The 22,433-nt window shown below is 45.4% G+C and overlaps 1 protein-coding gene across 4 annotated transcripts in view; it reads right to left on the bottom strand.

Annotated features, from left to right (window-relative positions):
- Window positions 1-420: 420 nt before the first annotated feature.
- The window catches only part of LOC140426618 (V-type proton ATPase 116 kDa subunit a 2-like), a 155,806-nt gene continuing 133,793 nt past the window's right edge, over window positions 421-22,433 (bottom strand). For 2 of the 4 annotated variants that reach the window (XM_072511769.1, XM_072511660.1), the window contains exons 14-20: window positions 21,008-21,126; window positions 19,189-19,399; window positions 13,016-13,135; window positions 11,701-11,823; window positions 5,829-5,946; window positions 5,372-5,543; window positions 422-1,356 (exon numbers count right to left, since the gene is read on the bottom strand). In XM_072511769.1, the coding sequence (XP_072367870.1) occupies window positions 1,260-1,356; window positions 5,372-5,543; window positions 5,829-5,946; window positions 11,701-11,823; window positions 13,016-13,135; window positions 19,189-19,399; window positions 21,008-21,126 (960 nt within the window). In that variant the 3' untranslated portion in view covers window positions 422-1,259. Of the gene's footprint in view, window positions 1,357-5,371; window positions 5,544-5,828; window positions 5,947-11,700; window positions 11,824-13,015; window positions 13,136-19,188; window positions 19,400-21,007; window positions 21,127-22,433 lie in introns of all 4 variants that reach the window. The other 2 variants (XR_011948248.1, XM_072511843.1) reach the window with 2 other exon arrangements.

The following is a 22,433-nucleotide window of genomic DNA, read 5'->3' on the forward strand; positions in this document are numbered from 1 at the left end:
TGTCATTAGCTTTCGGAGCGCTGCTCCTTCCTCAGGTGAATGAAGAGGCCTGTTCCAGAAACACATATATAGACAAATTCAAAGATGCCAAACAATGCTCGGAATGCGAGCATTAGCAGGTGATTAAATCTTTACAGATCCAGAGATGGGGTAACCCCAGGTTAAAGAGGTGTGAAAGAGGTGGACCTGGGATTCATGTCACATTACATTCATCCCCCACCATCTGGCCTGCGAAATCCTACCAACTGTCCTGGCTTGGTACAATTCACACCTCTTTAACCTGGGGTTACCCCATCTCTGGATCTGTAAAGATTTAATCACCTGCTAATGCTCGCATTCCAAGCATTGTTTGGCATCTTTGAATCTGTCTATATATGTGTTTCTGGAACAGACCTCTTCATTCACCTGAGGAAGGAGCAGCGCTCCGAAAGCTAGTGACATCGAAACAAACCTGTTGGACTTTAACCTGGTGTTGTAAGACTTCGTACTGTAGTTCTTGTATTTCCTGATGTGCAGCACATGCACGTTGTGTGTAGTAAGCAGTGGAAGGCAGTCAGACAGCAGGTTGGCGAAACCAAACCTTTAGGATCATCAAGTGACCTTAAACTGTACAATCATTAGAGCAGACAGCAATGCGATGAGAACTGGGCCCTCGTCCTTCCATCAGGGTGGTTAGTCATGCTGCAGTACCTCCTCTTCCATCAGGGTGGTTAGTCACGCTGCAGTACCTCCTCTTCCATCAGGGTGGTTAGTCACGCTGCAGTACCTCCTCTTCCATCGGGGTGGTTAGTCACGCTGCAGTACCTCCCCGGTAGCCCAGCTGCTTTGCTTTGGGAAGTAAACATCTCTATTTGGCACTCACAATTACCAGTTCTGAACCACAGATTAACACAGCGTTAAATTGACATGTGGTTTCTGACATTAAGCTTGGAATTCAGTTTTACTGAGAGGGAGGTCCCTCCCCCCAACACCAACTGCCGAAGGTCAAAATCAAACACCTCTGTCAATTTGTGTATTTGTCAATAAAGCTAAAGTTCTCTCTCTGGTGTGACAGTGAAAATGCCTGTCCATTAATGTACAATATACATTTTAAAACTTTAAAGTACCTGAGATTGCAATAAAAGTAATGATCAGTCTTTAGCAGAGAAAGGTGTGTGTGTATTTGGTAAGGCATCCAGTGCAAAACGTTTGTCGTGAGAAGCTGCATCACATGATCATGCCACTGACACTCGGCAAACTCACATGCACATAGCAATTTTCTAGGCAAAGTCATCAGAGTGGCGAATCAGCAGCTCGAAGGAGAATGGGGAAAACTTGTATCCGGTGCCGGTGTAGAATTTGTTTTGAAATTCCACCCTGTCGATGGAGGAAAACAAAAGTGTATATTAATATTCCACCCCTCTTGCCATTCATAACAAATGTGTGCGCGACCCCCCCCCCCCCCCACGAGCCACAAGAGGAGATATTGGGCAGCATGGTAGCATTATGGATAGCACAATTGCTTCACAGCTCCAGGGTCCCAGGTTCGATTCCGGCTTGGGTCATTGTCTGTGCGGAGTCTGCACATCCTCCCCGTGTGTGCGTGGGTTTCCTCTGGGTGCTCCGGTTTCCTCCCACAGTCCAAAGATGTGCAGGTTAGGTGGATTGGCCATGATAAATTGCCCTTAATGTCCAAAATTGCCCTTAGTATTGGGTGGGGTTGCTGGGTTATGGGGATAGGGTGGAGGTGTGGACCTTGGGTAGGGTGCTCTTTCCAAGAGCCGGTGCAGACACGATGGGCCGAATGACCTCCTTCTGCACTGTAAATTCTATATAAATACTATCTATATTAGGGCAGATGATCATGGGTTTGGTCAAAGGTCGGTTGATTTCTTTTTATAAATTTAGAATACCCAATTCATTTTTTCCAATTAAGGTGCAATTTAGCGAGGCCAATCAACCTACCCTGCGCATGTTTTGATTGTGGGGGCGAAACCCACGCAAACACGGGGAGAATGTGCAAACTCTGCACAGACAGTGACCTGGGACTGGGGTCGAACCTGGGTCCTCGGCGCCGTGATCAAAGGTCGTTTCTGAACAATTTCTTGGAGGAGGATACAGAGGTCGAGACTCCAGTCCCAAGCCGACATGGTTAATTATTAATTGTCCTCTGAAGTGGCCGACCAATTAAATGGGCCACTTAATGCCAATCTTGTCAGAGATTCCCACAGCCAGCGAATAAGTAAAAAGGCTACTTGAGCATAGATTTGGGTGTCAAATGGAAAGGGGGACAATGAAAGAGGACCGGGAGGTGGAATAGGACTGCCTAAAAGATCGTCCCTTTAGTCCGAGATGGTGTCCTCTGCTTCTACTTTTTCCTACAAGTGGAAACATTCCACGTCTACTCTATCCAGGCCTCTCGGTATCCTGTAAGTTTCAATAAGGTCCCCCCTCATCCTTCTAAACTCTAACAAGTACAGACCCAGAGTCCTCAACCGTTCCTCATACGACAAGCTCTTCATTGCAGGGATCATTCTTGTGAACCTCTTCTGGACCCTTTCCAAGGCCAGCACATCCTTCCTTAGATACGGGGCCCAAAACTGCTCTCAATACTCCAAATGGGGTCTGACCAGAGCCTTATACAGCCTCAGAAGTACATCCCTGGTCTTGTATTCTAGCCCTCTCGACATGAATGCTAACATTGCATTTGCCTTCCTTTTTGTTTTATAAATTTAGAGTACCCAATTATTTTTTTTTCCAATTAAGGGGCAATTTAGCGAGGCCAATCCACCTACCCTGCACATCTTTGGGTTGAGGAAGAATGTACAAACTCTGCACAGACAGTGACCCAGGGCCGGGATTCGAACCCGGGTCCTCAGCGCCGTAGGCAGCAATGCTAACCACTGCGCCACGTGCCGCCGCATTTCCCTTCCTAACTGCCGACTGAACTTGCACGTTAATCTTAAGAGAATCTTGAACTACGATTCCCAAGTCCCTTTGTGCTCTGATTTCTTCAGCATTTCCCCATTTAAAAAATACTCTATGCCTCCATTCCTCCTTCCAAAGTTCATAATCTCACTTTTCCACATTGTATTCCATCTTTGCCCACTCTCCCAGCCTGTCCAAGTCCTTCTGCAGCCTCCTGCTTCCTCATTACTGCCTATTCCTCTGCATACCATCTGCAAACTTAGCAACAGTGCCTTCAGTTTCTTCTTCCAGATCGTTAATGTACATTGTGAAAAGTTGTGGTCCCAGCACAGATCCCTGAGGCACACACCGGCTGCCATCCTGAAAAAGACCCCTTTATCCCCACTCTCTACCTTCTGCCAGTCAGCCAATCCTCTATCCGTGCCAGGATCTTACCCTTAACACCATAGGCTCTTAACTTAATTAACAGCCTCTTATATGGCACTTTTTCAAAGGTCTTCTAGAAATCTAAATAAATCATGTCCACAGGTTCTCCTTTGACTAACTTCCTTGTTACCTCCTCAAAAAATTCTTTTTAAAAAAATAATAATTTTAGAATACCGAATTATTTTTTTCCAATTAAGGGGTAATTTAGCGTGGCCAATCCACCTAACCTGCATATCTTTGGGTTGTGGGGGCGAAATCCACGCAGATACGGGAAGAATGTGAAAACTCCATACGGACAGTGGCCCAGGGCCAGGATCTAACCCAGATCCTCAGCGTTGTAGGCAGCAGTGCTAACCACTGTGCCGCGTCAAAAAATTCGAACAGATTTGTGAGACATGACCTCTCCTTGACGAGCCATGCTGACTCAGTCCTATTTTATGATGCACTTCCAAGCACTCCGCAACCTTATCTTTAATAACAGACTCTAAAATCTTACAGGGGCTGTTTAGCACAGGGCTAAATCGCTGGCTTTGAAAGCAGACCAAGGCAGGCCAGCAGCACGGTTCAATTCCCGTAACAGCCTCCCTGAACAGGCGCTGGAATGTGGCGACTAGGGGCTTTTCACAGTAACTTCATTGAAGCCTACTTGTGACAAAATGCGATTTTCATTTCATTTCATGACCAAAGTCAGACTAACCGGCCTATAATTTCCCGTCTTCTGCCTACCTCCCTCCCTTCTGAAACAGCGGTGTTACATTCGCCACTTTCTAGTCCTCTGGGACCCTTCCTGCCTCCAGTGATTCCTGAAAGATCACCACCAATGACCTGGGGTGTAGTCCATCCGGGCCAAGTGACTTATCGACCTCCGCCCTTTCAGTTTCCCCAAAACCTTCTCCTTAGTGATGGTCACTGTACTCACCTCTGCCCCCTGGTTCTCCTGGAGCTCTGGCATCCCACTGGTGTCTTCCACCGTGAAGACTGATGCAAAGTAACTATTCAGTTCCTCTGCCAATTCTTGGTTTCCTATTAGTCTCCAGCCACGTTTTCCAGTGGTCCAATGTCTATTTTTGCCTCTCTCTTACCGTTTATATATTGAAAAAAAACTCTTCCTATCTTCCTTTATATTACTAGCTAGCTTGCACTCATACTTCATCTTCTCCCCCCTTATTGCTTTTTTAGTTGTCCTCTGCTCACTTTTAAAGCCTTCCCAATCCTCTAGCTTCCCACTAATCCTCGCCACTTTGTATGCTTTTTCTTTTGCTTTTATGCTGTCCTTGACATCCCTTGTCAGCCATGGATGCCTTGTCCTCCCCTTAGCATGTTTCCTCCTCCTTGGGATGAATTTCTGTTGTGCCTCCCGAATAACCCAAAAAAACTCCTGCCATTGCTGTTCCACTGTCTTCCCTGCTAGGCTCCTTCTCCAATCAACTCTGGCCAGCTCCTCCCTCATGTCTTTGTAGTTACCCTTATTTAATTGTAATACCGTTACATCTGATTGCAGCTTCTCCCTCTCAAACTGCAGGGTAAATTCTATCACATTGTGGTCACTGCTCCCTTAGGGGTCCTTCACCTTAAGCTCCCTAATCAAGTCTGCCTCATTACACATCACCAAATCCAGAATTGCCTGTTCCCTAGTCGGCTCTGTCACAAGCTGCTCCAAAAAAACATCTCTTAGACATTCCACAAATTCCTTTTCTTGGGATCCACTGTGGCTGGAGAAGGAGCAGGTAAGTGAAGGATGGAAAGTCAGAAGGCTTTACTTTCAGGTCTTCAATTACAATGATGCCTTTAAAGTAAGGTGGCTATTTAAACATTGCACCTGTGCTGAGGACCTTTCATAAAAAATCAAACTTGCACAGAGAACCTAATGCTCAGAGCAGCATTTATATTGGAATGTTGCAGTCACTCACCACATTTTTTATTGATGTGATAATCTTAAATATATTTTCATTTGTTTCACTACGAAACCATCTAAGGTTAAAAAGTCTGTCAAGAGAAATGAAAATAATGCAGGGATCATATTGCAACACAAATTTACCAATGCAATCGGAGAGCATGTAGGAACGCGGAGAGCCCCTCCATCACCAATAGAATGGCCACAGTAAGAACGGCAAAGAAGCCAAAGGCAGGGAATAACAATAGGGAACCATAATCGTTATCCATTCGAAGACCCATGTGCAACACCATCCCCCAGAGAACCTCAGAAAGCTCTGTTAAAAACAAAGGGAAAAAACACGCAAGTTCAGAATGTATAGTCATTAACTTGTCATTCACATAACCATTAACAAGCTATATGTATGTCACTAAACTTGGTGTATAACCATCAATAAATCCAGCATATAACCATGCAGATTAGCCCATACACTAACTGACACTAACTGGAATAACTATGCTGTGTGTACAACATTTAATGATGGCCACAATAACACTGATGAAATCAGGTGGATTTAAAAACCATTGGTATTATTCATGAATCAGTAAATGTATCTACTTACGAGCATGAGCCAGACTTAGAGCCCAAAGCCTCAGGTATGAGGCAGTATTAGATACACAACCCAGGCAATATTCAATGGTGTGAATAGCTTGATGCATGAAAATGTCACCAAAATCGAACTAGGAAAAAAAGAACAAAGGGGTCACTTCTACATCACACATTTTTTGATGAATACTTTGTGCCTCCGCCCCCCACGCCCGTCGCACGGACTCGGCTGTAAACCAAGTCAATGAGGCGTCTGGGTCGGACACGCGAAAGGACGTGACACGTGACAGAAAAATGTTCCAACGTGCAGGGGGAAATAAATATACAGCATACCACGGAGATTAAAAGCTTTTAGAAGGAAAGAAAAAAATTCCAGTAATTTTAATTAATTGACTTTGAATTCATGCAGAGTCAACGTGGTTTGAAATGAAAATGAATGGGAATGGGAAATCAGGTTTAATCAATTTCTTGAAGTAGCATGTACTGTGTGTAAAGGGGAACTGGCGGATGTCCTGGACTTAGATTTCCAGAAGTCATTTGATAAGGTGCCACGTGAAAGGCTTTTGCAAAAAATCACATGGTATAGGAGGTGACATATTGGCATGGATTGAAGATTGGCTAGCTTCCTGGAAACAGAATAGGCAAGAATTGGTCATTTTCTGGTTGGAAAAATGTAACGAGTGGTGTGCCACAGGAGTCAGTGCTCGGGTCTCAACTTGTTACAATTTATGTAAATGACTTGGATGAAAGGATCAAAGGCAGGTTGCTAAGTTTGCTGATTACACAAAGATAAGCAGGAAAGTAAATCGGAAAGATGACATAAGGAATCCACAAAAAGATATAGATAGCGTTACAACACCTTGGGCAAGTGAGCGGTCAATTCTGGCCCCGGTCGTCCTGGAGTCACAACACAAGTGAATTAAGCAATAATTCTTATGAAAATACACAAGATCTTTGGCCCTTGGCTGTCCAATAATTACAGTCAATTATATATATATAATTTACAGTGCAGAAGGAGGCCATTCGGCCCATCGAGTCTGCACCGGCTCTTGGAAAGAGCACCCTACCCAGATCCACACCTCCACCCTATCCGCATAACCCAGTAACCCCACCCAACACTAAGGGCAATTTTGGACACTATGGGCAATTTATCAAGGCCAATCCACCTACCCTGCACATCTTTGGACTGTGGGAGGAAACCGGAGCACCCGGAGGAAACCCATGCAGACACGGGGAGGATGTGCAGACTCCGCACAGACAGTGACCCAAGCCGGAATCGAACCTGGGACCCTGGAGCTGTGAAGCAATTGTGCTAACCACAATGCTACCGTGATGCCCCTTAATGGGTTTGTAAGATTAAACACGATTATTGTTTATTTGTATGCAGTAAAACAACCAGTTAGCGGCGAGCGAATACCAGTCTCCGCTTAACTACCCCCCACCCTCTACACCCACACACACATGACAAGCAAACACAGAGGGAAAAGGAAAAGGTGAACAAAAATAAGGGTCAAGGTCAAAAGGTAAGAATCCTTCGTTCAGTTGATGTGTTCTTCAGTGCACCCTATTCACAGCACGAGTGTGGTTTAAAGTCTCTGGCCCACATTGTAATATTCTTCTTTGCTCAGCAATATAATTATATCTTACACTCAGCCTTTCCAGGAAAAGCCTCACCTCAGCCTCTTTCATCAGTTTCTGGATTCTGCTTACCCAGCCTTTTCTGGAGTCAGAGAGAGCTCTAACACTGGATCCTCTGGAGAGGATTCTGAGAGAGTTAGTATTCCTCCATCCAGCTTGCAGAATTGGAAGTGAAATGAGAAAACCAGCCCTGTGACTCAAAAGCACCTCAGAGGAAAAATATCCAATCACGGCCTGCTGCCGGGCAGAATACAGCCTTTTTAGCTCATTCATTGACCACCAGATAAGTCAATCAAATTGCATCAGCACTGATGTCAGCCAATCTACCATTTTGATAGTGGGGGATCCAGCGATGGTTATGCCGTTGAATGTCAAGGGTGATAGTTAAGATTGTCTCTTGTAGGAGATGGTCATTGCCGGGCACTTGTGTGGCGCGAATGTAACTTGACACTTGTCATCCCCGAGCCTGGATCTTGTCCGGGTCTTGCTGCATTTGGACACGGGCTGCTTCAGTATCTGAGGAGTCGCGAATGGTGCTGAACATTGTGCAGTCACCCGCAAACATCCCCATTCTGAACTTATGCTGGAAACAAGGTCATTGATGAAGCAGCTGAAGATGGTTGGGCCTAGGACACTACCCTGAGGAACTCCTGCAGTGATGCCCTCGAGCTGAGAGTTTTCCCCCTGATTCACATTGTCAGGTGAGAGTACCTTTAAGAAATGGATGTTTAAGCAATGTACCTTTAAGAAATGGAGCTGATCATATTACTGAAGTGATGTCAGAGGGTGAGGGGAGCTGAGCTCACTTCTGCTTTTTTGAGTTTCAGTTTTGAGAAGGCAGCTGGGAGTGTCTGTGTGTTTTGCTGTGAGCTGCAGGAAGAAACACAGAGCTGGTCTGTGGATTTCTGCAATCCAAAGACTATAAATATATTGAATGTAACCTAATGTGTTCTTATTTTTGAAGGTTTTAAGTCTTTTGGATGTTTAAAGGAACAGTTTGAAAGATTATTTAGTGTTGTAGTCTTTGGGGTTATCTTTGAAGTAATGGGTGTTAAGATATTCAATGTTTGGTTTTAAAAGGTTAACTTGAGTTCATAGAATAAACACTGTTTTGTTTTAAAAACCATTTGTCCATTTCTGCTGTATCACACCTGGAGAGTACGCAGTGTGTTTCCCACACCACAATCTATTACAAGTTGTGGGTCGGTTGAACTCCATGAAACACTTTGGGGTTCTGTAAACCCAGACCCATAAAACCATTGACTCCAGTTTAGTTCGGGCTCCGTGATGCCACACTCGGTCAAATGCTGCCTTGATGTCGAGGGCAGTCACTCTCACCTCACCTCTGGCATTCAGCTCTTTTATCCATGTTTGACCCAAGGCTGTAACGAGGTCAGGAGCTGAGTGACCCTGGCGGAACCCAAACTGAGCGTCCGTGAGCAGGTTATTGCTGAGTAAGAGACCCTTGATAGCTCTGCTGATGACTCCTTCCCTCACTTTGCTGATGATGGAGAGGAGACTGATAGGGCGGTAATTGGCTGGGTTGGATTTGTCCTGTTTCTTGTGTACAGGACACACCTGGGCAATTTCCACATTGCCGGGTAGATGCCAGTGTTGTAGCCGTACTGGAACTGCTTGGCTAGGGGTGCAGCAAGTTCTGGAGCACAAGTCGTCAGTACTGTTGCTGGGATATTGTCAGGGCCCAGAGCCTTTGCAGTATCCACTGCCTTCAGCCGTTTCTTGATATCACCTGGAGTGAATCGTATTAGCTGAAGACTGGCATTTGTAACACTGGGAGCCTCCGGAGGCAAAGATGGATCATCCACTCGGCACTTCTGGTTGAGGATTGTAACAAATGCTTCAGCCTTGTCTTTGGCACTGATGTGCGGGGCTCCTCCATCATTGAGGATGGGGATATTTGTGGAGCCTCTTCCTCCAGTGAGTTGTTTAATTGTCCACCACCATTCACGGCTGGATAAGGCTGGACTGCAGATCTGTTGGTTGTGGAAACACTTAGGTCGGCACGTTTGCAAAGTGGTTAGCACTGCTGCCTCACAGCACCAGGGAACTACAGGCCGGTGAGCCTTACTTCAGTGGTAGGGAAATTACTGGAGCGAATTCTTCGTGACAGGATCTACTCCCATTTGGAAGCAAATGGACGTATTAGTGAGAGGCAGCATGGTTTTGTGAAGGGGAGGTCGTGTCTCACTAACTTGATAGAGTTTTTCGAGGAGGTCACAAAGATGATTGATGCAGGTAGGGCAGTGGATGTTGTCTATATGGACTTCAGTAAGGCCTTTGACAAGGTCCCTCATGGTAGACTAGTACAAAAGGTGAAGTCACACGGGATCAGGGATGAGCTGGCAAGGTGGATACAGAACTGGCTAGGTCATAGAAGGCAGAGAGTAGCAATGGAAGGATGATTTTCTAATTGGAGGGCTGTGACCAGTGGTGTTCCACAGGGATCAGTGCTGGGACCTTTGCTGTTTGTCGTATATATAAATGATTTGGAGGAAAATGTAACTGGTCTGATTAGTAAGTTTGCAGACGACACAAAGGTTGGTGGAATTGCGGATAGCGATGAGGACTGTCAAGAGGATACAGCAGGATTTAGATTGTTTGGAGACTTGGGCGGAGAGATGGCAGATGGAGTTTAATCCGGACAAATGTGAGGTAATGCATTTTGGAAGGTCTAATGCAGGTAGGGAATATACAGTGAATGGTAGAACCCTCAAGAGTATTGAAAGTCAGAGAGATCTAGTACAGGTCCACAGGTCACTGAAAGGGGCAACACAGGTGGAGAAGGTAGTCAAGAAGGCATACGGCATGCTTGCCTTCATTGGCCGGGGCATTGAGTATAAGAATTGGCAAGTCATGTTGCAGCTGTATAGAACCTTAGTTAGGCCACACTTGGAGTATAGTGTTCAATTCTGGTCGCCACACTACCAGAAGGATGTGGAGGCTTTAGAGAGGGTGCAGAAGAGATTTACCAGGATGTTGCCTGGTATGGAGGGCATAAGCTATGAGGAGCGATTGAATAAACTCGGTTTGTTCTCACTGGAACGAAGGAGGTTGAGGGGAGACCTGATAGAGGTATACAAAATTATGAGGGGCATAGACAGAGGCTTTTCCCCAGGGTAGAGGAGTCAATTACTAGGGGGCATAGGTTTAAGGTGCGAGGGACAAGGTTTAGAGTAGATGTACGAGGCAAGTTTTTTACGCAGAGGGTAGTGGGTGCCTGGAACTCGCTACCGGAGGAGGTAGTGGAAGCAGGGACGATAGTGACATTTAAGGGGCATCTTGACAAATATATGAATAGGATGGGAATAGAAGGATACGGACCCGGGAAGTGTAGAAGATTGTAGTTTAGTCGGACCCGGGAAGTGTAGAAGATTGTAGTTTAGTCGGACCCGGGAAGTGTAGAAGATTGTAGTTTAGTCGGACCCGGGAAGTGTAGAAGATTGTAGTTTAGTCGGACCCGGGAAGTGTAGAAGATTGTAGTTTAGTCGGGCAGCATGGTCGGCATGGGCTTGCCCCTTAATTGGAAAAAAACAAGAATTGGATATTCTACATTTTAAACAAAATGGATATTTTGGCCTTGGAGGGAGAGCAGCGGAGGTTTACAGAAAGTATACCTGGATTACAGGGGTTAAATTATGAGGAGAGATTACACAAATTAGGCCCGTTTTCACTAGAATTTAGTTGGTAATGGGGTGATCTGAGTGAGATTCAAGATATTAACGGGGAAAGACAGGGTAGATAAAGATAAACTATTTCCACTGGTTGGAAATTCTAAAACTAGGGGACAGTCTAAAAATCAGACGACGAGGCGGTTCAGGAGAGATGTTGGGAAGAATTCTTCACTCAAAGGGTAGTAGAGGGTTGGGACTCTCTCCCACACACAGCAGCTGAAGCTGGAACCGTTGTTAATTTTAAATCTGAGATAGATTTTTGTTAAGCAAAGATATTAAGGGATATGAGCCAAAGGCAGGTAAATGGATGTAGGTCTCAGATCAGCCATAATCTCACGGAATGGTGGAACAGGCTCGAAGGGCTGAATGGCCCGCTCCTGCCAAGCCCTCCTGTACTCTTCATTAAACTGTCGATCCTCTGGCTCGGGGTAACGGTGGAGTCGGGGGTATGTCGGGCCATGACGTTACGGGTCACGGCTGAGCACAATTCTGCGGCTGAAATAAAAATGATTAAAACAGACAAGTAAAGCCTCCTGGACAAGCAAAATCTTCTCTTACTTCCTGCTCAGCTCCATCTGCCTGGCTGGTGTGGTTTGAATGTATATCTCCCTGCTCCATTTCATGAGTTCTCAGCAGTGACACTTCCTCTTCACTCCCCCTTCGCACAAGCGTGTAACCTTTCTAAATATAAAACAGCAGAGGGATTCAGTCAGGCAGTTATTCACAGCAAACTCTACACATTTTAGATTTTATTCTAAGGTGGACATCAAGATCGTAAAGAGGTGATTTAATGGACTGGTAGCAAGAATAAGGGACTTTAGTTATATGAAGAGAACAGAGAAGCAGGGATTGTCTCCTTTAGAATGAACAAGGTTGAGGGGAGAATTGGCAAGAGTTGTTCAAAATCATGAGGGGTCTTGGTCAAGTGAGGAGAAGTTGTTTCCACTGAGAGAAGCTGAACTGGACACAGATTTGCAGCAATCGGCAAAAATGTCACAGGTAGCAGAAGCAAACATTTTTATACAGCGAGTTGCAACCTGGAGTGCACTGTCTGAAAGGACACAGTAAAAGTCTTACAGCACCCGGTTAACGTCCAACGGGTTGTTTCGAATCACTGGCTTTCGGAGCGCAGCTCCTTCCTCAGGTGAGTGGGCAGTGGAAGCAGATTCAATTGGTTCACGAGGCTGGTTTAGCACACTGGGCTAAATCGCTGGCTTTTAAAGCAGACCAAGGCAGGCCAGCAGCACGGTTCGATTCCCGCACCAGCCTCCCCGAACAGGCGGCGGAATGTGGCGACTAGGGGCTTTTCACAGTAACTTCATTTGAAGCCTACTTGTGACAAGCGATTTTCATTTCATTTCATTTTCAATTGTAACTTCCAAAGGGGAACTGGATAAATATTTGGAGGGAAGCATGGCTGTCGAGAAAGAGAAGGGGCAGCAGAACAAAATGAACAGCCCATTGGCAGAGCGAGTACAGGCACGGCGGACACAAGGTCTCCTCTGTATTGTGCTATTCGAGAATACCAATCAATTCAAAAAAAGACGAGGCAAATCAGGAAAGTTTTCAAACGGTTTAAAGTTTTCCATTGTCTCACGGCAGAACACAAACCCTTCCATTTCAACATTCTATCCCCTTATTGTCGGAGTGAACGCACAAATCCAGCTGCCAGAGGACCTGGTGACGTGGACTGGACAGTGACAGACAGGGGAAAGGTCACATCGGGTCAGTGGGAGCGCAAGTGGCGTTCCTGAGGGAGCTGTGCTCAGCATTCCACCAAATTTAATAACCATGGGAAAAGCTTCAACGATGCCCAGATATGAAGAGGAGAGCAGGCAGATTACTCAAACATTGATGCGATTCAAAGACCTACTCTGTATGTCCCAAAGTTTCTTCCTCCGTGGTGCTTCCAGTACAGATATCCCGGTTTCCCAAACAGCAAAACGGGAACAGATAATATAGAAATGACAACCAGGAATATTTGGACTCCATTCTGTTCACAAATGAATACAAATTATTACGTGTTTGTATCATTAGAAATACATAACTGAACCAAAATATCGGAATCTGATCACTTTTAAAATTGGCTATTTTTATATTAATTTATTACAAACAGATCAACTCGGAATAACTTTAGTTCTTACTGTTGGAGCAGGAGTCAGTTACAGGAGACATACTCTGAACAGTTTGAAGAATAACAAAGTGCAGTAACAGGTATACTTGTTCATATATTCAGCAATACCCCTTGGAACAATAGTGGGGGGGAAAGGATTACCAACGGATTTCACAAGAGAGGACAACACAAAAGTGCAGAAACATTTGGGGCCTCCCTCCGATCGGAAGGGATTCTATGAAAGCTACTTAACAAAATGTTCCAAGATGTGGTTTTGTGGATTGGTCATGTTAAATTGTAACTGAGTGTCCAATGGTTAGGTGGGGTTACAAGGGAGTGGGCCTAAGTGGGCTGCTCTTTCAAAGGGTCAACGTGGACTCGATGGGCCGAATGTCCTCCTTCCTCACCATTGGGATCTCTGATCATTCTCCAATGCCAGGCCTCTCGTCTCGGTCGATGGACATGAGTTCAAGCCCATATCCAATCACACAATCCAGTAACCTAGACTGACACTCCAGTGCAGTGTACTAAGGGAGCGCCGCACTGTCAGAGGGTCAGTACTGAGGGAGTGCCGCACTGTCAGGGGGTCAGTACTGAGGGAGTGCTGCACTGTCAGAGGGTCAGTACTGAGGGAGTGCTGCACTGTCAGAGGGTCAGTACTGAGGGAGTGCTGCACTGTCAGAGGGTCAGTACTGAGGGAGTGCTGCACTGTCAGAGGGTCAGTACTGAGGGAGCGCCGCACTGTCAGGGGGTCAGTACTGAGGGAGCGCCGCACTGTCAGAGGGTCAGTACTGAGGGAGTGCCGCACTGTCAGAGGGTCAGTACAGAGGGAGTGCTGCACTGTCAGAGGGTCAGTACTGAGGGAGAGCTGCACTGTCAGAGGGTCAGTACTGAGGGAGTGCCACACTGTCAGAGGGTCAGTACTGAGGGAGTGCCGCACTGTCAGAGGGTCAGTACTGAGGGAGTGCCGCACTGTCAGAGGGTCAGTACTGAGGGAGTGCCGCACTGTCAGAGGGTCAGTACTGAGGGAGTGCTGCACTGTCAGAGGGTCAGTACTGAGGGAGTGCTGCACAGTCAGAGGGTCAGTACTGAGGGGGTGCCGCACTGTCAGAGGGTCAGTACTGAGGGAGTGCCGCGCTGTCGCAACTGCTTTCTTCTTACCGGCTTAGACTGGTTGCACATGTGCCTTATTAAAAAATAAATCCAGGTAAGAGTTGCAGAAGACACATTAATGCAGTGTCTGTTTTCTCTTTCCAAGATCTTGTGTTATCATTTGAGGAATTGGCGAGTTCTCCCTAGAGTCCTGGCCAATTAATCCCAACATCACTCTGAGAAAAGAGATGATCGGGAGCTTTGGACTCTGAAGCCTGCTGGATTATGCAGACCAGGAGATAATGTAGCATCAGGTCACCGAGGCTTCGAGTGAATGAATTTAAATGGCCAAGTTATCTGGGTTGTTATAACATGATGTCTGTTAATCCTATTCATAATGCTGGTCAGTAAACATATCTCTGAGCTATTTAACTGGTCGACACAGTTCGGCATAAATTTAGCTGGAGCTTGAGCTATTCTATTTGCACACAGAATTTTAACTGAATCCTACTCAAAAGAGATGGACCCTTAGAGCTAGCTAGTTCCAAACTAAAAGTAAACTGCTTGCACACAAAACCACACACCATCAACTCTCCCCTATAATTAACTTCTTGATGAGCCTTTTTCTACTGATTATCTCCAAGGCAGCTTGGTCACATGATCGGTTTCTGGGACCAAGGTGTTTTGCTAGAAATCATCTTCTCGTTCTTAAAGGGACTATCACCCCAAATTAAACTGTAGGTCCCCCCACCACCCCCCCCCCCCCCGCCCCGAAGACGGCCATCGCAGACCATAAAACAGTTCATATTCTCTATTTTCTTCCTTACTTGAAAATAAATTAATTCTGTAGTTCTTTTTTTTTTTTTTAAATATGTTTTATTGAAATTTTTTTCCCAAACAACAATTTTTCCCCTCTTACAAAGCAAACGCAACAATAATACAGAAATTTTTAACAATACACAAGTAACAAAACCCCTTTATCTTTGACCTACACTAAACCCCCCCCCCCTCCCCCCTCGGTTGCTACTGCTGGTCATCTGTCTTCCCTCTAACGTTCCCCTAGGTAGTCGAGAAATGGCTGCCACCGCCTGGTGAACCCTTGAGCCGATCCTCTCAGGGCAAACTTTATCTGCTCCAGTTTAATGAACCCCGCCATATCGTTTACCCAGGCCTCCAGTCCGGGGGGTTTCGCCTCCTTCCACATGAGTAGGATCCTGCACCGGGCTACTAGGGACGCAAAGGCCACAACGTCGGCCTCTTTCGCCTCCTGCACTCCCGGCTCTTCCGCAACTCCAAATAGAGCTAACCCCCAGCCTGGTTTGACCCGGGCCTTCACCACCCGCGAAATCACTCCCGTCACTCCCTTCCAATACCCTTCCAGTGCCGGGCACGCCCAAAACATATGTGCGTGGTTTGCCGGGCTTCCGCTGCACCTCCCACATTTGTCCTCCACTCCAAAGAACCTGCTCAATCTTGCTCCCGTTATGTGTGCTCTATGTAGCACCTTAAATTGAATCAGGCTAAGCCTGGCGCATGAGGAAGAGGAATTTACCCTGCTTAGGGCATCAGCCCACATACCCTCCTCTATCTCCTCCCCTAGTTCTTCTTCCCACTTTCCTTTTAGTTCGCCCACCGACTCCTCCCCCTCTTCCCTCATCTCTCGGTAAATCTCTGACACCTTGCCCTCTCCGACCCACACCCCTGAAAGCACCCTGTCCTGTATCCCGTGTCGGGAGCAATGGAAATTCCCTCACCTGTTGTCTAGTAAACGCCCTCACCTGCATATATCTGAAGAAATTTCCCCGGGGCAACTTATACTTTTCCTCCAATGCTCCCAAGCTCGCAAAAGTCCCATCTATAAATAAATCTCCCACCCTCCTAATTCCCAACTGGTACCAGCTCTGAAATCCTCCATCCATTCTACCTGGGGCGAACCTATAGTTGTTCCTGATTGGGGACCCCACCAGGGCTCCCCGCACCCCTCTCTGTCGCCTCCACTGTCCCCAGATATTCAATGTTGCCGCCACAACCGGGTTCGTGGTAAACGTTTTAGGTGAGATCGGTAGCGGCGCCGTCACCAGCGCCTCTAAACTCGTCCCTTTACAGGACTTTCTCTCCAGTCTTTTCCACGCTGCTCCCTCACCCTCCATCATCCATTTACGTATCATTTCCACATTGGCGGCCCAATAGTAATCGCCCAAGTTCGGTAGTGCCAATCCTCCTCTGTCCCTACTACGCTGAAGGAACCCCCTCCTTACTCTCGGAACTTTCCCTGCCCACACGAAGCTCGTGATGCTCCTGTCTATTTTATTAAAAAAGGTAATTCTGTAGTTTTAAACCCAGCCACAATAAAAGTGTTTATTCTACCATTTCCGGAATCACGGTGTCTCCAAGCACAGTAACCAGAGGTAAATCCCTGGCTCAGCACGCCAACACAGATATTGGGCAGCTAAAGGCAGGCTCCAGTTACAGAAGTGTTCTTGGGCACCGATTCCAAGAGACGTGTGGAGTAAAGCCCGCGATCAAAGCTCATCCCCTTTCACAGTCAGCAACAAGAATTACATCATCGGCAGCAAATTAGGATACTATGGGGTCATCTCTTTAGGGTCAAAAAATGGATTTATCAGAGTTATATTTTTTCAAATGGTGAAGTAGGAAAAGGGTAACCCACGTACGTAAATCAATAAAATATATTAGGTTAAAACAAAAATCAGAAACTGGATGTGAGCTTTTATAACTAAAGGGCAAGTTTCCATTCAGCCCTAAAAAGCCCATGCTACCCCACCCCACACCTACCCTACATCTACCCCACCCCACCCCTACCGCACATCTACCCTGCACCTACCGCACATCTACCCCACATCTGCAGCACTGTGGACAGTTTCGGGCACTGCAGCTTAGACAGGACATATTGGCTTCGGAAGGAATGCAACACGGATCAACAGAATGTTATCAAAGTTCCAATGTTAGATTATCAGGAGAGATTTCATAAAGTAGGCTTATAGTCTCTGAAATATAAAGGGTTAATGGATACTTTGTTTGAAAATGTTGAGAATTTGAAAGGCACTGATGGAGTTTAATGAGTTAACTGGTCAGGAGGGAAATTGGAAAAAACTTCCTCACACAGAGGATGTAGGAAGTGTGGAGCTGGGTGTCCCAACTGTAGAAGCCAGTTCTGTAAAATACTGTAAAATACAACTAGTATAGGTAAAAGATAGCTGTTTTAGTACTCATTTTTAAGTTTGGGAGAGGCTTAGTTGATGAATCAAGTCCTGGCGCAATACGACAAGTTGTAAGATTTGTAATATTTCTAGACTATGTTAAGTTGTTCGATTCCTTGTATTATTAGACTGTGTATAGTTGAAGGAATTTATATCATCTCTGCTATTCGGTTATCAGTAGCACTTTGCGAATACTGGAACTCAGCAGAAATTTGCAGTTAAAACTTCTCAGGTGCCAAAAAGAATTTTTATTTGTAGTCGCTTGATTACAATTTGAAAGTCATTTAAAAGGCAATTCGTAGACAATTCGAAGCTTTCAGAGAATTACAGACATTATCTTTCTTTGCTTAGGCAGACAGCTCGAAAGTAACTTTTAAAAGGTCAAAGTCTGGCAATGAAACATGAAGAGAGAGAGAAAGCTAATCTTCAGCTAAACTCAAACTCAAAAGTGGACTAACATCACTGACACAGACTAACAGACTGACAGAATCCCCAAAAGACATAAAACTAAAATGGAGACTATAAAGGACAAAACTGACTAAACTAACAGAAAGACAACACAAAGACATCTTCGCACAACATACACACCCCCAAAGACAATACACACAAAGACAACACTAAAATGGCGGGCGGAAACCTTTCAGTTATACACTTTCATATCTGTTTTAAGTCATTTAATCACACCCCAATATAATCCTAATTGGTTTGGGTTAGACTCAAACACATTTGATTTGATGGCAAGCCGTCCATCTTCAATGTGCAACATCAGCTTTTCTGACCCAGCTGTTATCTGCATTCTGAACAAGGTGATTCAGCCCTTGGCTTTGACAATTAGCACAAGCAGTGTCAAATTGTCTTGCAAATGTGCTGCTATAATCTTATAATGGAATTTTATGCTGTTTCATGTATCATATTGAAGTCCTGAATTTATGTGTGCTGAAATTCTCATTTTTAAAAATGAGTACTAAAACAGCTATCTTTTACCTAGACGTTGTATTTGAAATACCTGGCTTCTACACCAGTGCAGGGTTTAAATCGGAGGCTGATACATTTTTGCCGGCAAGAATGTTAAAGAATATGGAGGCAGATGAATGAAGGTAGGATACAGATCAGCCATGATCCAATTGAATGGCAGCAGCACAGGCTCAAGGGACTGAATGGCCTTCTGTCCTATATTGGGAAGCACAGTGGTTACCACTGCTGCTTCACAGCGTCAGGGTCCCAGGTTCGATTCCCGGCTTGGGTCACTGTCTGTGCGGAGTCTGCACGTTCTCCCCGTGTCTGCGTGGGTTTCCTCCGGGTGCTCCGGTTTCCTCCCACAAGTCCCGAAAGACATGCCTGTTAGGTAAATTGGACATTCTGAATTCTCCCTCTGTGTACCTGAACAGGCGAATGTGGCGACTAGGGGATTTTCACAGCAACTTCACTGCAGTGTTAATGTTAGCCTTTTGTGACAATAATAAAGATTATTGTTATTATTCAGAGAATGTGACTTTTTCCATTAAAATATCCAATTTGAAGAAAAATTACAAGACATTGCCACAAGATGATCTTTTTAAAACCGGTGAACGTGATACACAATTTCACAAAGTATGCATCAAACGTACTCTCAATGCCTACCTGTCCAGGGTAAAGTTGAGCATCTTCATTCCTTTGCATGACGAACATGTTTATAAAATGGATCAAGATACTCGGTGCCAATTCGGAGTTCGCAGCAGAATATGCCAGCCATTTATAAATGATCATAAACACAAGATACCCAAAGAGGCACATCATGAAGAGCATTTCAGGGATAAATACCAGGTAGATGTTAAATTGCTTCTTAAAGTGCCTGGATTGTACAAAAATAAAAATAAAATTAATCAAACAACACAGTGTCAATATATGTGTCAGAAGCTTCGGCACAATCTTCATTTTCTAGCAGGGGCCTTCATTACTTATACACCATTATCTTAGTGTAATTACTGTAATTATCTTACTTTAATTATAAAAAGTTGACAGCAGACACATCATCGAAAGCTTCACATCTCCGAATGTATTGCAAAAATAGTACTATTGTCTCGAGAAAACAGGACCACAGACCACCGTCACATCTAGCCAATAGCACCTGGAACCACCGTTCAAACACTTAGATCATTCAGGCAGAAGTCATTAGAACCCAGCATTATAGGGGCAGAACGGCAGCACAGTGGTTAGCACTCTTGCTTCAAAGGCTCCAGGGTCCCAGGTTCGATTCCCGGCTTGGGTCACTGTCTGTGTGGAGTCTGCACGTTCTCCCCGTGTCTGCGTGGGTTTCCTCCGGGTGCTCCGGTTTCCTCCCACAGTCCAAAGATGTACAGGTTAGGTGGATTGGCCGTGATAAATTTCCCTTAGTGACCAAAAAGGTGGGGTGGGGTTACTGGGTTGGGGTGGAGTCGTGGGCTTAGGTAGGGGGCTCTTTCCAAGAGGCGGTGCCGACTCGATGGGCCGAATGGCCTGCTTAGGCACTGTAAATTCTATGATTCTATCGTTCATCATGTTATTACTGACCAGTAGCAAGAATGACTGATCACAAGGACCCCATGACTGAGAAAAACCCCAACTTATTAATGAACTGTACGCAGAACAATACTTTTCACTGTACCTCAGTACACGTGACAATAAACAAATCCAGACCAATCCCACCCTCCCTTACCCCAGAACAGCTCTGAGAAGCTTTGCTGCACAGTTTTAATTATTAACCTAGCCCAGGTGTGATGATATTTGTCGTCTCAGTGATCTCACACATGTAATTTGAACACTTTCTGCGCAATGTAGCGAGAGATGGTTTTTTTTGACAATGTGCCTACTCCTACCAGCTCCTTCTTAACAGCTTACATTTATGTAGCCTCTTCAATGTAGTGAAACACCAGTCTAAGGCATTCACATTAATCAGGAACATTAATCGGACAAATCGGCCTCGGAGCCACATTAGGAGATATTAGGACAGGTGACCAAAAGCTGGATCAGAGTGGTCAGTTTTAAGGAGAATTGTGAAGGATAAAAGAGACAGTGGGGGTTCAGGGCAGGAATTCCAAAGCTTCAGCAACCCCCCACCCCCCCATGGTGGAATATTTAAAACCAGGAATGGTCAACGGCCTGAACTGAAAGAGCGCAGAAATCTCGGAGAGTTATGGAGCTGGAGGAGGTCACAGAGATAGAGAGGAGCGAGATCATGGCGGAATTCCCAGCACAAGTTACTGGGCACCAGTTGTGTTTGGCAACTGGCTGACTTTGCGCCTCCCAGCTCAAGGAGCAGAGGTCTACGACCCGCATCGGCATGGAATTCTCTGATGAGCTGTAAAGCTGTACATTAATTACAATCGCTTCAACAGTGTAAGTTTGGAGAATTCTCGGAAGAGCAAAAGTGATGAGCAGGTGCGTTTTGGTGTTGCTGTACGTTTGCTCTAGAAGGACTTACAAGTGATTGAAGACTCCAAGGATGACTCCAAAGGTCATGTGAGTAATGCCCACGATGACTGACATTTTCATTTTAAACGAATTTAGAAAACTGAGGCGATTAGTTGCCAGATTCCAAATCTGAAAGACAAAACAAAAAAAAAAGTTATACAAATCCAGATTTTAGTCCACTAAAAATTATGGACCAAGACGTGGCAATCAATAGCACCAGGGATGAAATATGGAGAGAAGCGGAGAACGTATTCTCTGGCGAGCAGGTGGTGGTTCCAGAACTATCTGAGAGAGGTGTTTATACATTGTTTTCTCCAGCAGAAGCCGCGTAACCAAACAACACAAATTTAAAGTAATGGGAAAAAGGAGCAGAGGCAGGCGAGGCAAATATTTTCCTCAATGAATTATGCTGATCTCAAATGCAGTGTCTGAAAGGACGGTGGAAGCTGGTCAGGGTGGTAGAGATTAAATAGTGGGAGAAAGAGAGCTAATTTGGGAAGATGTGATAAATCAAATAAAGGGAAGACAAGGCAGAAGAGCAGGTTAGGAATAATAAACTTTTTCATAGAATTTACAGTGCAGAAAGAGGCCATTCGGCCCATCGAGTCTGCACCGGCTCTTGGAAAGAGCACCCCACCCAAGCCCACACCCCACCCTATCCCCATAACCCAGTAACCCCACCCAACACCAAGGGCAATTTTGGACACTAAGGGCAATTTATCGTGGCCAATCCACCTAACCTGCACATCTTTGGACTGTGGGAGGAAACTGGAGCACCCGGAGGAAACCCACGCACACACGGGGAGGATGTGCAGACTCCGCACAGACAGTGACCCAAGCTGGGAATCGAACCTGGGACCCTGGAGCTGTGAAGCAATTGTGCTATCCACAATGCTACCGTGCTGCCCCGCATGGAGTTCTAAAGGCTCTGTATCTGAAAGCATGTAGGATTCATGATAGAACAAAGAGAAATATACTTGTGAGATCTGCTACTCATTACAGAGACATGGCTGCAGGATGCCAAAGACTGGGACCTGAATATTCAGTGTTATAAGCTGTTTAGGAAAGATAGGAAGCGAGGAAAAGGACCTCTGTTAATTAAGGGTGACATCAGTACAATAAAGAGAGATTACCTTAGTTCTGGATATCAAGGTTTAAAATCAGTTTGGGTAGAGACGAGATTTAGTAAAGGTAAGAATTCACTTTTGAGAGAGTGGTTTATAGGCCCCCAACCCCACTGTAGTACAGGGTATACAGGAAGAAATAATGAGGGCTTGTGAGAAAGGTACAACAATAATCGTGGGTGATTTTATCCTACATATCGATTGGACAATTCAGATTGGCAACGGTAGCCTGGATGATGAGTTCAGTGTGTGTTTTGGGGACAGTCTTTTGGAGCAGCACATTTTAGCACCGACCAGGGAACAGACTGTATT

This window comes from Scyliorhinus torazame, chromosome 1 (assembly GCF_047496885.1).
Source record: "Scyliorhinus torazame isolate Kashiwa2021f chromosome 1, sScyTor2.1, whole genome shotgun sequence".
NCBI lineage: Eukaryota > Metazoa > Chordata > Chondrichthyes > Carcharhiniformes > Scyliorhinidae > Scyliorhinus > Scyliorhinus torazame.